The following is a 15,231-nucleotide window of genomic DNA, read 5'->3' on the forward strand; positions in this document are numbered from 1 at the left end:
AAATTACTTGTTTTTATAGTATAGCTGTTATTATAGGTTGGTTCTGCTTAGTTTTCTCTGCATTGGTTCATACAAATCTTTCCAGGATTCTCTGAAACCATCCCCTTCATCCTTTTATGGCACAACAGTATTCCATTACAGAATATTATTGTGCTATATGAAATGATAAACAGGATGATTTTGGGAAAATCTGGAAAGACTTACATGAACTGATATATAGTGAAGTGAGCAGAACCAGAAAAACATTGTACACACTGATAGCAATGTTTTCTGATGAAAAACTCTGAATTACTTATTCTCAGCAATGCAGTGATCCCAGACAATCCCAGAGATTCATGATGAAAAATGCCATCTGGCCTCCAAGAAAGAACTGATGAAGTATGAATGTATACTGAAACATACTATATGTCACTTTCTTTTTCCTTTTTTAGTTTGAGATTGCTTCCACAAAATTATTAATTTGGAAAAATACTTTATGTGATTGAACATGTAAAATCTATTTTCAGACTACTTACTGTCTCAGGGAGGGAGGAGGATAGGGAATGAGTGAGGAAAGGAAAGTAGGAAGGAAGGATAAAAATTGGAAATCAAAAAAATTGTAAATGAATGTCAAAAATTATTTTTACATGCAATTGAAGGAAAATATTATTTTAAAAATAGTATTCTCTATACATATATGTATATATACATATAAATATATAGAGATAGATACCATGATTTGTTCTGCTATTTCTCCCATAACTGGGTAATGGGTACCGCATTAGTTTCTAGTTTTGCTACTACAAAAAAGGGTGCTCTTAACTATTTTTGTACATATGGGCCCTTTTCTTCTTTCTTTGATCACTTCGGGGAATGAGCCTAATAATAGTATCACTGAATCAAAGGGTATATACACAGAGTAGTAACTTTTTGAGTAAACTTCCAAATTGCTTTCCAGAATGGCTGTACCAATTCACAGCTCCAACAATGCCACCATGTGTCCGTTCTTCCTGAAGATCTTCCAACATCTGTCATTTTTCTCTAGTCCATTTTAAAGTTTTTATTGCTTTTACTTTAAGAATTCTCCAGTCTAATCCTCTCATCCATACAAGTTCCTTAGTTTGTTTTGTCAAAGTATCTTTGCTCTTTTTATCTACGGTTCATTGTTGCCATGACTTGTTCTCAACTTAGAGGTTCTTTCCCAAATTGCTTCCGCCTTATTTTTAAAAAAAACCTACCTAATCATTAGTTAATTCTATTTCCCACTTCTAATCCCATTTTCAAAATTTTTTAAATCATTACTTCTGCTGAAAATTTCCCATGACAATCAAAACAACATGAGTGATAGAAAATAGCAAAATTAAATAGAAACCATATTCTCAAGACCACTGTTCTAGTTACCACCCATGTTTCTCTCCAGTGCCTCATTCCCTTCCTCTGATTTATCTACAACTTGAGTTGTTGGGATCAATTTCTCCTTTAATGCTCAGTACACAATAAAACCTAACAAATGGCTTTTTTGAAATATAATCATCCACCAACAAAGGTACAAAGTACAATAACTAAATCAGCACCATTGCTCTTAAGGTACAGTTAACATTACCATTCTTAACTATCCTATAATCCCACATAAACTGATTTGCATCAGAAAATTAAATTCAATCCAGCATGTATTTATTAAACACCTACTATGTGCAAAGCACTGGGAGTACAAAGACAAAGCACAAATACTTCTTGCCCTCAAGGAACTTATCTTCTGTTTCTTCATCTTTATATACCTCTGAGACATATTGCTCTGGAATGGAGTCTTATGAAATGACTGCCAGTCATTCCCATGTGTACCACATCAATGACTTCAGTAAAATCTTATAAGCTCAGGAGTGCAAAATAATATCACAGTTTACTTTGGAGTTGTGGAGAACTCAAAGAAATTTCTTCCCACACAAAAGAAGTATATATGTGTATGCCCACACATGAGTATAAAATAGGGTTAGAAGAGCAAACATCTTGTATCCTACTCAAACACAGTAGACAAGCTCTTGAATCAATGAAATGCGCCAAGCCTAAGAACCATTAGGCAAAGCTAAGATGCCCCTGAGTTATAGCTAGTAGTCATTTTGATGGTTAAAACACACACACACACACACAAAACATTCTCACCCTCAAAAAAACAGCCAATATGCTTTTACCCAAAAATCAGTTTTTAAAAAGGGGTTACCTTTAGCTTCTTGGACATGCATACTCAGCATGCTCAGACAATAACTTTTGGAATTTTTTTTTGGTATGTAACTCACCAATGGCTATGGCCCAGTAAACTTCTGATCCATTCAATAACTCACCACATGCTATGGGAGAGTAAACCTGTGATCCAGGAACTTGTAGTAAAATTCGAAAGGGGGCAACACGTGCATTGGAATCCAGGACTGCATCCAGTGCGCCTACCAAGCGACCTTAAACAGAAAGGAGAAAAGAGGTATCTTTGAGTAGAGGGATACATTTGTAAATGGACCAAGATGATCAGTCACCATTTGATGCAATAATGTACACATTTCCTCATGTCCATTGAAAAGTAGGCCCTGGAATCAAGGGACCTGAGCCTCTTTTTCTTCATCTGTATCTATTATCCTCATCTTCACCCAAGCGTCAGATCAGAGCTATTGATCAATAAAATGAACTTATGTTAAGCACCTCACTTGTGCCAAGTATTGTGCTAAGTGCTAGGGATACCTGCTTTATTCAATATCCATGGTGAGTCTAGAACTCCTTCTTTTTCTTCATCAGAAATCACCTATTTTAGTTCTCAAAATATCAGGGTTCTGAAACTTTGTAAGATAATGGGCTAATTGTTTGATAAATCAACCTAATCCGTTTCAAGATGCAAAAAGCTAGTTTAAAAAAACATACTTCTAATGGTATTTGTATCATGGAAAACTCTTGAAGGTATGCCCAAAGGAATTTCTTATGTTAAGAATTTTACTGCTATTGGCATAAACTTGATGGGAAAGATTCTTTTTTTTTTTTTTTTAAACCCTTACCTTCCGTCTTAGAGTCAATACTGTGTATTGGCTTCAAGGCAAAAGAGTGGTAAGGGTAGGAAATGGGGGTCAAGTGACTTGCCCAGGGTCACACGGCTGGGAAGTGTATGGGAAAGATTCTTAAGAGGAAGGAGAACCAGATGTCACATTGGCAGAGGGGCCTAAGCCACTTTCAACTAGCAGCAAGTCCAGATAGTAGTTAACACATCTCATAAGAATAATTCAACCATACAGCACTTTATGGCAATAAAGAATGTATACATGTTATAAGCTGCTTTCAAGCAGCTGGACAACCACTGCTGCCTCTGCATCCTGACATCTGTCTCCAAGTGTTAACCTGCCTTCTTCATTATCCTACAGTAAGAGCATTGCCCTTTTGGGGTTTTTTTTTTTAAACCCTTGTACTTCGGTGTATTGTCTCATAGGTAGAAGAGTGGTAAGGGTGGGCAATGGGGGTCAAGTGACTTGCCCAGGGTCACACAGCTGGGAAGTGGCTGAGGCCGGGTTTGAACCTAGGACCTCCTGTCTCTAGGCCTGACTCTCACTCCACTGAGCTACCCAGCTGCCCCCTCCCTTTTGGGTTTTTGCTAAGAAAATGGCTACCAACCTAGGGGAAGATTCTCCTCACTCTCTTCCATCGTTACCACTACCAGGGACCCTACTTATGTCCCATCTGCTGTTCTTTATAGACTCTTTTAACTGTCCCTTTATATTCTTTCTGCCTTGGCAAACTCATTCTCTAGTCTCAATATTATAGCATATAGCTTTATGGCTTGAAGGCATAACATTTTCATTTCTATAATTACTTTGAAATCAGTACCATTCTTTTTATTAATTATGATAAATTAAAAACCTTTTATTCACAATCTTTCAGACATGTAGTATTTTAAGACATCTAGGTGATACAGTGGATACAACACTAGACCTTAAGTCAGGAATTTGATCTGAGTTTAAATCCAGCCTCAATATGTACTAGCCTGAGCAAGCCACTAATTTCTGTTTGTTTCAGTTTCCTTATCTGTAAAATGGGGATAATAATAGCACCTATCTTCCAGGATATGAACCAATATGAGGTTCAAATAAGATAATATTTGTAAAGTGTTTTGTAAATATTAAAGCACTCTATAAATGCTAGTCAGTATTATTTATTAGTATCCCCATTTCACTGAAATTTGACAAGATCAGATAATTTGCTTCTAATTACAGAGTAATAAAAGATAAAAGTTTAAATTCCTTTGCCTGGCATTCCAGGCCCTTTATAATTTGGCAACACCCTACATTTCCATCTTCATTTGTTATTTCCATCCACATGCTCTGTGCTCCAACCACCCTGAACCAACTGTTATCCCTCACATTTTCCTGCTTCTACACCTGTTCTTATGCTTTTTCTGATACTGGTAGAATGCCCACCTTTTCTTCCTCTGCTGCTTGAATTCCTAAATTATCTTTTCACTTTCTATTCCTTTTTTAAAAAATTACATAAAGAAACAAAATTTAAAAGACATTTTACTTTCCCAATTATGTATAATAACAATTTTTGACATATTTTCCAAAATTATAAAATTTCATTTATTTCCCTCCTTTCTTCCTGCCCCCTTCTTGGAGATGGTAAGCAATTTGATGGGTTATACATGTTTTATCAGGTAAAACTTACTTCCATAAGGGTCATTGTTGCAAGAGAATACTCATGTAAAACTAAAACCCCAAAATAAAAACATAAATTGAAAAGTAGTATGTTTTTGATCTGCATTTCAACTCCAACAGTAGAAACAATTTTTTAACAATTTTTTCTGACTTTTTGGAATCCACATTCTCTCCCTTTCTCTCCTGACCCTTCCACAGATGGCAAACAATCTGAAATAGGTTGTCATGCAATACACACTTCCATATTCCTCATGTTGTGAAAAAAGACATATCACACGTGGAAGAAAAAACTCATGAGGGAAATAAGGCATGAAATGGTATGGTTCAGTTTGCATTCATACTATGACAGTTCTTTCTGTAGCTGTAATAACATTTTCCATCATGAGTCCCTTGGGGTTGTCCTAATTTATCATTTTTTTAAACCTTTACCTTCTGTCAGAATCAATACTGTGTACTGGTTCCAAGGCAGAACAGCAGTAAGGGCTAGGTAATTATGATTAAGTGACTTGCCCAGGGTCACACAGCTAGGAAGTATCTGAGGCCACATTGGACCTCCTTGTCTCTAGGCTGGTCTCTCAATCCACTGAATCACCTAGCTGTTCCCCCCACCTCTGGCCAAAATTGATTTTATAAAGCCCAACTTATACACCAACTTCTCCAGAAAGTATTATCTGATCCTCCTGGTTGGTAAAAATCTTTGCCTCCATCCTGTCCAAGGTCATTATGTGGCACTCTGTGGGGCCTTTCACTGTTGAGTCATGTCTGACTTTTGTCTCCAATCCATCTTATCACTGGTAAATTGGTATTCCTAAAAATACAGATTTGACAATATCATGTACACTTCCTCCTGCCTTCTCAAAAATCTTTTTGTTGTTGTTCAGTTGTGTCTGATTCTTCCTGACCCCATTTGGGATGTTTCTAGCAAAGATACTTAACTGATTTGCCATTTCCTTCTCCAGTTTATTTTCCATATGAAGACAATGAGGCAAACAAGGTTAAGTGACTTGCCCAGGGTCACAAAGCTAGGAAGTGTCTACCGATCATATCTGAACTCAGGAAAATGCATCTTCCTGACTCCAAGTCTGGCACTCTATCCATTGAGACCTTTAGCTGCCCCTTGCCACTGTACTTATTTGCACTTACTCTAGTTATCTTTGTTTGTATTTGTCTTATTCCTCTACCAAATATGGTTAGCACCGTGAGGCCAGAGACCATCTTACCTGAACTCTAATATTTCTAAGGTAGTGTATAACATACTGCCCTACTTACAGTAGGGTCTTAATAATTGTTTGCTGTATTGTTGAATTCAGGTGGTGAAGCTAAGACTAGAAGCCAAGTGTAGAGCTCTTTCCACAATAGCTATTAACATGACCAGTACCCAGTGAGACAGTTTGCAATATATAAATAAACTGGAAACAGGGAATCTATATTCAAATCCTGGCTTTGCTACTTGTTACTTATATAAATCTGGGTAAGTTATCTAACTTCTTTAGGTCTGTTTCCTCACCTTTAATGTGTTGGTCCCTCATCTGACCACATCTATCAAACCCACAAATATAGCTTGTATGTATGTATGTATTATATACATATACATATATATGTGGTTAATATTTAATACTGATTAAGTTCTTTTAGATAGGATAGCCAGATGCATAGTTCTATGTAACAGTTTGAGTTTTTTGTAATAACAATATGGCTTTATTATAGAATAAGATTGTTTTGAATTGTTCATCTTTGTTTTTGAATGAATTTTGCATAAGTTTTAGATAGACTAGTTTGAGTTTTTTGTAAAAGCTTATGCTACGTTGTGTTTGTTGTACTTTTTCTATTTTTCTGATTTCTGTTTTTCTATTTTATACATTGCAATAGTTTTTTGACAGAATTCTTTCCCATATTAGATTATTAGTATTTTATGACCTTATTGTTTTTCACAAAGTTTTGAGTTTACATTTTGCATTTTTGGATTTTTTATTGTATTCTATTGCATTTTGTATATTGTATTTCTGTTTAGATGTTTTTCCTTGCTTGTTTTGCTTTTGCAAATATGTTTGCTTTGATTTTCGTAATTGTTTATTGTATCTTCCTTTCTTTTCCTTTCCCTTGTTTCAATTCCTAGAGCAGGGTAGTGTTAGATAGGATAAGATAAGTGAGTGTAGGCTGTTTATTATTTTAAGTAAGAATTTTAGTTTAGGTGGGGATTTAAGTTTGTTGGTACACAAATGCCAAAACATTGTTTCCAACGCTATTTTGACTTTGTGCAAAGAGGGGACTCTGTTACAAGGAAGAGATAATTATAGTAAGAGCGATGCTGGTTTGAAAAGGACAGATTTATGAGACCTGAAGATGGAAGATTCTGGAATGCTGGAAGGAAGGGTTAAGCTGGAACTCGGGGGCTATTAGCTCTCTCTCTCTCTGGGGTTGCTGACTGCATGTGAACTTGGAGGAAGTGACTGCCAAGTACCTGGTGAAGACCTTAGGTTTCTGATCCTGTCCTTGTTGCTGTGGCCTGTGTTTCCCTAGAAGAAGATCCTGTTAACCTGATGCTGGCCTGAACCAGCACCCAGCTACCTACACTGTCTGTAAGCAGAGGTCTGGGTCCAGTTGGATCTAGGATCTACTCTTGGGTCCCTGTCTAATCTGTCACAGACTAGCACCTCTATTAATACTCTAGAGAGGTTTGGATAGTAGTACAGTTTAGTTAGAATAGGGTCCAGGTTCCATGTTAGAGAGGATAAGGCCCTTCTCGCAAAGGATTAGGTTTGAGGTTTATTAGCTAGTGGGAACTAGTGACAGAGAATTCCCTTTCCCTCCAAACTTCTCTGTGAAAAAAATTAAATATTTCATTGACTTCGTACCATTCTGAGATGGAGTAACCTGTGTGTTGGGCCCAGATCAGGGTCTGGCCTGTCCATTGCTAACTGCTGGGGCACCTTCAACCACAATGGGTAAAATCCTAGTACTGGTCCAAAAACTCAGTTGGTCCCTCATCTGACAGTGTCTACTAAACCCGCAAATACACATGACAGATTAGACTAAATAATTTCCAAGTTTTCTTGTAGTTTTAAATCTCGTACTCCTTAAGTACCACACATATGGATACATTAGAGAGAAGCAAGAACAACAAAAAGATAAGATTACTCGTGTAACCTTAGCTACAGATGCAGTCATCTGACTTATTCACAAGGAAGTGGACATATAACTTAAAAAATGAAGTGTGTAAAAATGAAAAAGGCAGACCACAGTCCTGGTATACACAGATGACCTTATATTGGCAATAACTGAAGAAGGAGAAGATGCATTTAGAATTCATAAAAGATAGCCAATATGGTTATGGTGGATAAAACAATAATAATTAAACAAGATGCAAAGCCATGAGAATCATAGGAAAGGAAAAAAAATCTGAAGATTTAAAAAATGGAAGGACCCAAAGTTGACAATATATATACATAGAGAGGAAAAGCAAAAAATAATTTAAAAATGAAAGCAGGAAAAGCATCAAAAGGTCAAAGATCTGAAAATTATCAACTGATTTCTGAGGCCAATATTCATACATATCACATTGTGCCACTAACATGGCAGCATTTACTGGCTGTGTGACCCTGGGCATGTCACTTAACAGAGGTTTGTCTCAATCAATTAATAAACATTTATTAGGTTCCTACTAAGTGATGTGCCAGGCACTGGGAGTTTTTTTCTTCTGTAAAACAGAAATAATAATAGCACTTACCTCTCAGGTTTGTTATGAGGATCAAATAAGATAATATTTTTAAAGTTAATAGCATAGGGCACAGCACATAGTAGGCTCTATATAAATGTTCATTCCCTTCTTCTTTTCCCATTAACACAGGCTGCTGTTTTTGTTTTGTTTGTTTGGCTTTTGTGTTTTGCTTGATAGTTTTAAATATCAAAGTATCAGTTACACAGTAATAGTCTTTGAAGTATTTCTGTCAGACAAGATATTATTAGCCTAATCAAGGATCCTAGTGTTCATTTTGAAGTATCAGTGCTGCGTTTCCCCCAAAATATTCCATCACATCCTGTACAAAACATAGCTTCTAGCAATAAACCCCCTGGTAAGGAGCTCATCAGTCACTGAATTCTGCAATATAGTATATGATAGTCTAATAGGGATCTGCAATCCTACAATCTTTGACTGCTTGAGGAAAATCCAGAGATTTTATCTCTTTGGATGTAACGCTTCTGTATTTAAGCCATCAGAGTAAAAAAAAATAGAGGGGACAGGGGCAGCTAAGTGGCTCAGGGAATAGAAAGACAGGCTTAGAGATGGGGGTCCTGGCTTCAAATCTAGCTTCAGACATCTCCTAGTTGTGTGACTCTAGGCAAGTCACTTAACCCCCATTGTCTAGCCCTTACCATTCTTTTGCCTTGCAACCAATATATAGTATAAATTCTAAGATGGAAGGTATGGGTTTAAAAAAATAGAAGGGACATGATTTCAAACAACAATTTTTGTAATTTGAATGGAAAACAGGGAAGAGGGAACTTACAAAGAGTTTGTCTTTGAATGATAGCAATATAGCCCTACAGTTTTCAGTTTGTGATCCTTCCTCCAAACCCCTGAACTTCTTTACCTGTCTTACAATCTCATTCTATCCTGCACATTAATTATTATATATCATTACATATACCATTTCCCAAGCAGCTGCACCCCTAGATTCACTGCTATTATCCATGATGCCCCCAACACCAACTACCTTCTCTCCCTCCTCCTCCCCCATTTCTAAGCTTCCTTGTACGTGCTGTCTTCAGCCATTAGAGTTTAAGTTCCCTGACATCAGAGACTGTCTTTTTCTTTTCTTAAACCCTTGCTTTCTATCTTAGAATTGATGCTAAGTATCAGTGCCAAGGCAGAAGAGTGGTAAGGGTTAGGCAACTGGGGTGAAGTGACTTGCCCGAGGTCATTCAGTGAGGCCAGATTGGAAGCCAGGATCTCCTGTCCCAAGGCTTGACTCTATCCACTGAATGACCACAATGCCTTTCTCTTTCTTATTTGTATTCCCAGCACTGGCACCTAGCAGACCCTTAATAAATGTTTATCAAATTGCATCATTTCTATATTATAGCCCGACCCACCCTCTCTATCCAATGTTACCATCCATTAAGAAGCAATGGCCTCAGGGTCCTAATTCATGGCTCTCATTCCTGATAGCTCTGAAATAATATTGAACAAAGCACTTCACCTTAGACACCCAAGTCACAGTTTCTCCATCTTACAATATATACTACAAGATTGTTGTGAAGTGCTGAAGAAATTGCCAAGGAAATGCATCATTATTTTTTACAATTAGTTTCATTTTACTTTTTTCAGTGAATGAAAATCTACCTTCTCTCTCCCACTTCCCTCCCATCCTGAAAAAAACTCTTGTAGAAATGAATTCTTTTTCCTCAATTTTTCCTTTTCCATCTTCCCTCCCAGGCTTTCAGACCTCGCACAATGTTTTTCACATAATAGATATTGAGCAAGTGATTGCTGAATGAATGTTCATGCCAAGTTTGAAATGACAGTTACCAATAGATCAAAAATACGCATGGGGAAAAACTTTCCAACTGTAATTTGTTTTATAGATCCTATAAACTAGGTCTCTGTCCTATTACAGACAACAGCTGCCTAGTGCTACACTCTTCTTGGTAGCAGTCAAATAAAATAGTTAAAAACTTTTTTTTATAAAAGTAATGCCATAACAAACAAAATGCTTTATAAAGAAATGAGCATGATTTCAGAAAAAAGCCAAGAGGCAATTGTTTTTGCTACATGACCACAGTCACAGGTTTTCCTGCCTGGCTTTCTGCTCCAGAAACAATAAATCAGTTTAGACACATGAAAAAATTCTAGCACATGAGCCAAAAGCTTGCCATGATTTTGTCCAAGCTCCCCAAATGTGATCAAACACAAACAGAGAAGGGGCCAGCACCATTCTGGGTCAGCAATAGGAGCAGCAGTCTGTCAGGATACTAATTTCTTCATCTATTCAACATGGTCTGTGTGAGATTTAGGGAAAAGGGGGAAGGTAGGAAAAAAGGAAGAACTCTGTAGTCATAAAAAGTGCTACTGACAGAGACCATATTGAACATCCCCCACAACCAAATATTTGAAGAGAGAAAACAATTACAATCATTATGTCACATTATGCATCCATTTGCTCTCTCAACAGGAGAACCACCTCTTAAATTCTAATGGGTTTTGTCATTCCAGATGGCAAAAAAAAAGTGTTTTATGAAACTGAACATGAATAGAAATTATTCAGTTTTAGAAAGCTCCATTATAAACCAAGAAAGTACAGGGCTATTTTCAGATTTTGCCACAGGGTAACCATATCATCCAGGAAGTAGCTAGGTACAGCTTCCTGACTGGGTCTGCTTTTTCTATCTAATTCATTCTCTTTGCTATATTGGGCACAAGGTCAGAGCTTTAAAAAAAAAAAAAGTGGGGGAAAAGCACCATATATCAAGGGCGCCTGACACCTTCGAGATATATTAGGTCATAGTTTACTGACTCAGGAACTTGGATCCCACCTGTAATCCATATCACAGAGATGGACCATTATTTCTTACAAGGTGACCCTTTATTGCCTCTGGAATAGATAGCAAGGGAGACCTGGATTCTAATGTTGCCCCAGATTCTTACACATTGTGTGACTTTGAGCACATTACTTAATCTTCCTGACTCTAAATTTCCTTATCTATAAAATGTGACTAACTACCTTTCAAGGTAGAAGTTAGGATCAAGTGAGATAATGTATATAAAAATGTAAACTTTAAAGTGAATGAAGAAACATTTCCCAAGTGATTGCTTACACGCTCCTCCCTGTGATGATGGGGTTGGGGTGGGGGAATTACAAAGACAAACATAAAATGCTTCCTGCCCACTAGCAGTTTAAATTTTATCAGGAAAGGCAATAGGTAAAGATTCAAGCATATACAAAATAAATGCATGATAATCTGTAGGAGGAAAGGAGAGGGAGAGATATGTATATATATGTATAGGATGATGATGATGATGATGATTCCTCAGTGTAACACAAATTCTCGTCTGTATTCCAGATGGAGAAAAGAGTGGTAAAATCTATCATCTTGAATCATGACCACCCAGAGAACTTGATTCATCAAGTGGGAATTACATCACCTGACTATTAAGGGAGAGTTTGTTGCATTTGTTTTTTTTTCTTTCCCTTAAAACTGTAACAACTCAAAAAGCCAAAGGTATTCCCCCAGAAACTAAATATACAAGAATTTTTTTTTTCCTATTCCTGACTCACCACACAACTACACTCACATGTATTTAATGATAATTACAATGGAGCCACTATAGATGTATGTATGGGGGTGGGAGGAGGAGATGGTGAGCTCCTGTTATTACCAATTCCTTTTAGTGCTTCCAGGAATAAGACCCCTTTGGAAAAAGAGCCTTTAAGACCTCATACTAATCAATGCTATCATGTTCTACAGTAAGAGTCCAGGATAACTGCACAAATGCTCAAAATACCACAGCAAGAAGAATTAGGCTTTAGCAAATGCCATCATTACATCCTGTTCAATATAAATGAAGTTATTTCCATGTTACACAGGCAGACCATATTAATGCTGCTTGCTGATGTGGATATAAGTAATTTTATACCCTAATAATCTCATATATGTGATGTTTTTGCATGTTCCCATCCATTTGACAGTCAACCTATTTAATAAATGTGGCAGCCTTTTCCAATAATATTTAGAACAGCAACTAACTATATGCCTTTATTTATACAGTAAAGTGAAGCTACAAAGTAAAGGAGTGTCTGTCCCAGGGTAGGGACCAAGACCAAGGAGAAATTATGGAGATAGTAGCTTTTTGTATTCTTTTAAATTGAATATTCTGGTAGGATGAATGTGGTTATTAGACCAAGACAACAAAAAACTAGGCTTTTCAATCTGATGTGTTGCCTTAATAAAACACCACTGCATCACACCACCCCTCCCCTCCCCCATTCCCCTTGCAGGTTCACCTGTCCTTTCTTTATGTCTCTTCTGGGCCCCTCTAAATACCCAGTGACATGATCCTTCCTGATAGGACTATCCTGGCGCTCCAGACGTCTCTCTAGGCCACTATCTTGCACAATCTGACATCTTTACCCCAGCCTGACTGGCAGTGCTGATTCACTTCCCACACCTCCATACAACCGTCTCTTTGACCTTGTATCCCCTGGAAAAGGCTGTATCACCCACAAAAACACTCCACAAACAAAAGGTTTAGGAAAACACTTCAAAATTCTATTAGGAAGGTCTAACAACCACATTTACCCTGCTGGAGAATATTCGATTTAAAAGAATCAAAAATGCCTACATAAAAGTCCCTCTCTCTTTCATTTGGTTTTGTTTAGGAATTAAATGGATGCAGATTAGTCACTTTATGTGAAGGGGAAAACAAACAAACAAACCAAGCAACCAAAGTCTTCCTCCTAATTACCATCTCCCAACTTCCTACAAAGCCCAGCTAAAATCCCACCTTCCGCAAGAAGCTTTGTGTGCACTGGTTTCCCTTATAAATACAAAGTAGCCCCTGAGGTAACACTTGAATGAACTTAACAGGGATTGCCCCATATTTCTCAAATCAGATTCAGAGTTGATCATCTTTCTGTCTCTCTTCCTCTGCTCCCCCTCAGTCTGCCTGTCTTTCTCTCAAAGTCAGCCTCTAACAAATTAAAACAAATTTAGGATCTTTTGCCTCTCAGATTCAGGGGCAAAGGAGGCCAGGAAATAAAGAACAGGACAGAACAAGAAATAAAAAACAAAGCCTCCTCTTTTAGGTCTCAGAGCCTGGAAGAAGAAAGGTCGTTAGACAAGTTCAACAGGACTCCCAGCAGGTAGTGTATGTAAATGGGTTTGGAGCCAAATTCAAGCATAAATTTAGCACATAGCTCCCATCAAACAAAGCCAAGTTAGAGACCCAGTGTTCCCTCTACCATCCACAGCACACCTTTGTATGATAAACTGTACCTAATTAAAGGCAGGAAATGGAGCAGGGTGGCATTCAGGGAAGGGGAGAGGGTGTTAATAAAAGGAGGTTATACTCTATTCTGTGCTAGATAGTAATCAATGTACAGAAGGAGCCAATGAAGCAGGACACTTCCATCTGTTCAAGTTCAAAATGAAAGACAATGGTACGATAGTCATTTGCTACTCAAACAGAAAGAGACTTCCATGGGGACACACTTAAGACTGCAAATGTGAAAGTTTTTGTTGTTTTACTTTTTTTTTTTTAATTAGAAGCATGAGGCTCTGCTTTTCCTCTCCCGTGGGGACAGAAACCTGGGTTAGAATTCCCATTCTGTGTAATCATAGGCAGTTGATCACCTCTCCCTAGGCTTTATTTTCTCATCTGTAAAATAAAGAGATTAGAGTAGATGAGCTCCCGAGTTCTCTTTTGGCTCTAGATCTATGATATGTGATTTAATATTCAGGCTAGTCAAACAAGAGAAAATTCAAAAAATACCTGGCATCTATATAGCATTCTATGGTTTGCAAAGAATTTTACAAATAGTATCTCATTTGAGCTTCATAGCTCCTATACCCATTTTTCAGATGAGGAAATAGGATCAGAGATGCTAAATAACTTGCTCAGAATACACAGCAAGGAAGTGTCAGAGATAGGAATAGGGTTCAGGTCTTTCTGACCACAAATATGGCAATCTACCTACTATGCCACCTCTTGTAAAATACCACAGTGTATTCTGGGGGTCTTGACAGTTCTCTGTGATCCAATGAGACAAAATACTCCATCTCCCAACCCAGATGTTTTCACTGGCTGTCCCAGATGCTTGGATTTTTCTCCCTCCTTATTACCATCTCCTGACTTCCTTCAAGTCCCAGCTAAAATTCCACCTTCCACAATAAGTCTTTCCTATCCCCCTTATTCCTAATGCTTTCTGGGGGCAAGGTAGGTGGCACAATGTTTATTGTCAGGTGTGGAATCTGGAAGACCGGGCCTCAGACACTGTCTAGATGTGTGATCTTGAATAAGTCACTTAACCCTGTTTGCCTAGCCCTTGCCCTTCTGTTTTAGAATTATTACTAAGACATAAAGTTAATTTAAAAAATAAAATAAATTCTAATACCTTCCCTCTCTTGATTATCTACAATTTATCCTGAATATATCTTACTTGTACATAGTTGTTTGCATGCTATATTTCCCACTAGACTGTGAGCTCCTTGAGAGTACAGACTTTTTGTGGGGGGAAATCTTTCTTTGCATGACTAATATGTAGTGCCTGCTGCACAGTAGGTGTTTGATAAATAAATGCTTATTGGCAACATAAAGTAACATGCTTTTTATTTTTTAATTTTTAAATGCTTACCTTCTGTCTTGGTGTCATTTCTAAGACAGAGGAGCAGTAAGGGCTAAGCTAACTAAATTGTAGTTAAGTGTCTTTCATGTGGGACCCTAGGTTTTCCTTGCACCCCCAAACTATAGAAGTGTTTCAGGTCAAACTGTAAGCAGGAAAATTCCTTTGCTTCCTTGCATCCTTGTGACCACTAACCCTAAAACATCAAAAACTCCTGATAAGACCCTGCAACA

At 37.5% G+C, this 15,231-nt stretch overlaps 1 protein-coding gene across 2 annotated transcripts in view; it reads right to left on the bottom strand.

Moving 5' to 3' along the window:
- The window catches only part of TBC1D8 (TBC1 domain family member 8), a 158,389-nt gene that overhangs the window by 78,186 nt on the left and 64,972 nt on the right, over window positions 1-15,231 (bottom strand). The window contains exon 2 of one of the 2 annotated variants that reach the window (XM_044670436.1): window positions 2,319-2,429. In XM_044670436.1, coding sequence (XP_044526371.1) covers window positions 2,319-2,429 — 111 coding nt within the window. Of the gene's footprint in view, window positions 1-2,273; window positions 2,430-15,231 lie in introns of both variants that reach the window. The other variant, XM_044670435.1, reaches the window with a different exon arrangement.

Source organism: Gracilinanus agilis, chromosome 3 (assembly GCF_016433145.1).
Source record: "Gracilinanus agilis isolate LMUSP501 chromosome 3, AgileGrace, whole genome shotgun sequence".
NCBI classification, from domain to species: domain Eukaryota; kingdom Metazoa; phylum Chordata; class Mammalia; order Didelphimorphia; family Didelphidae; genus Gracilinanus; species Gracilinanus agilis.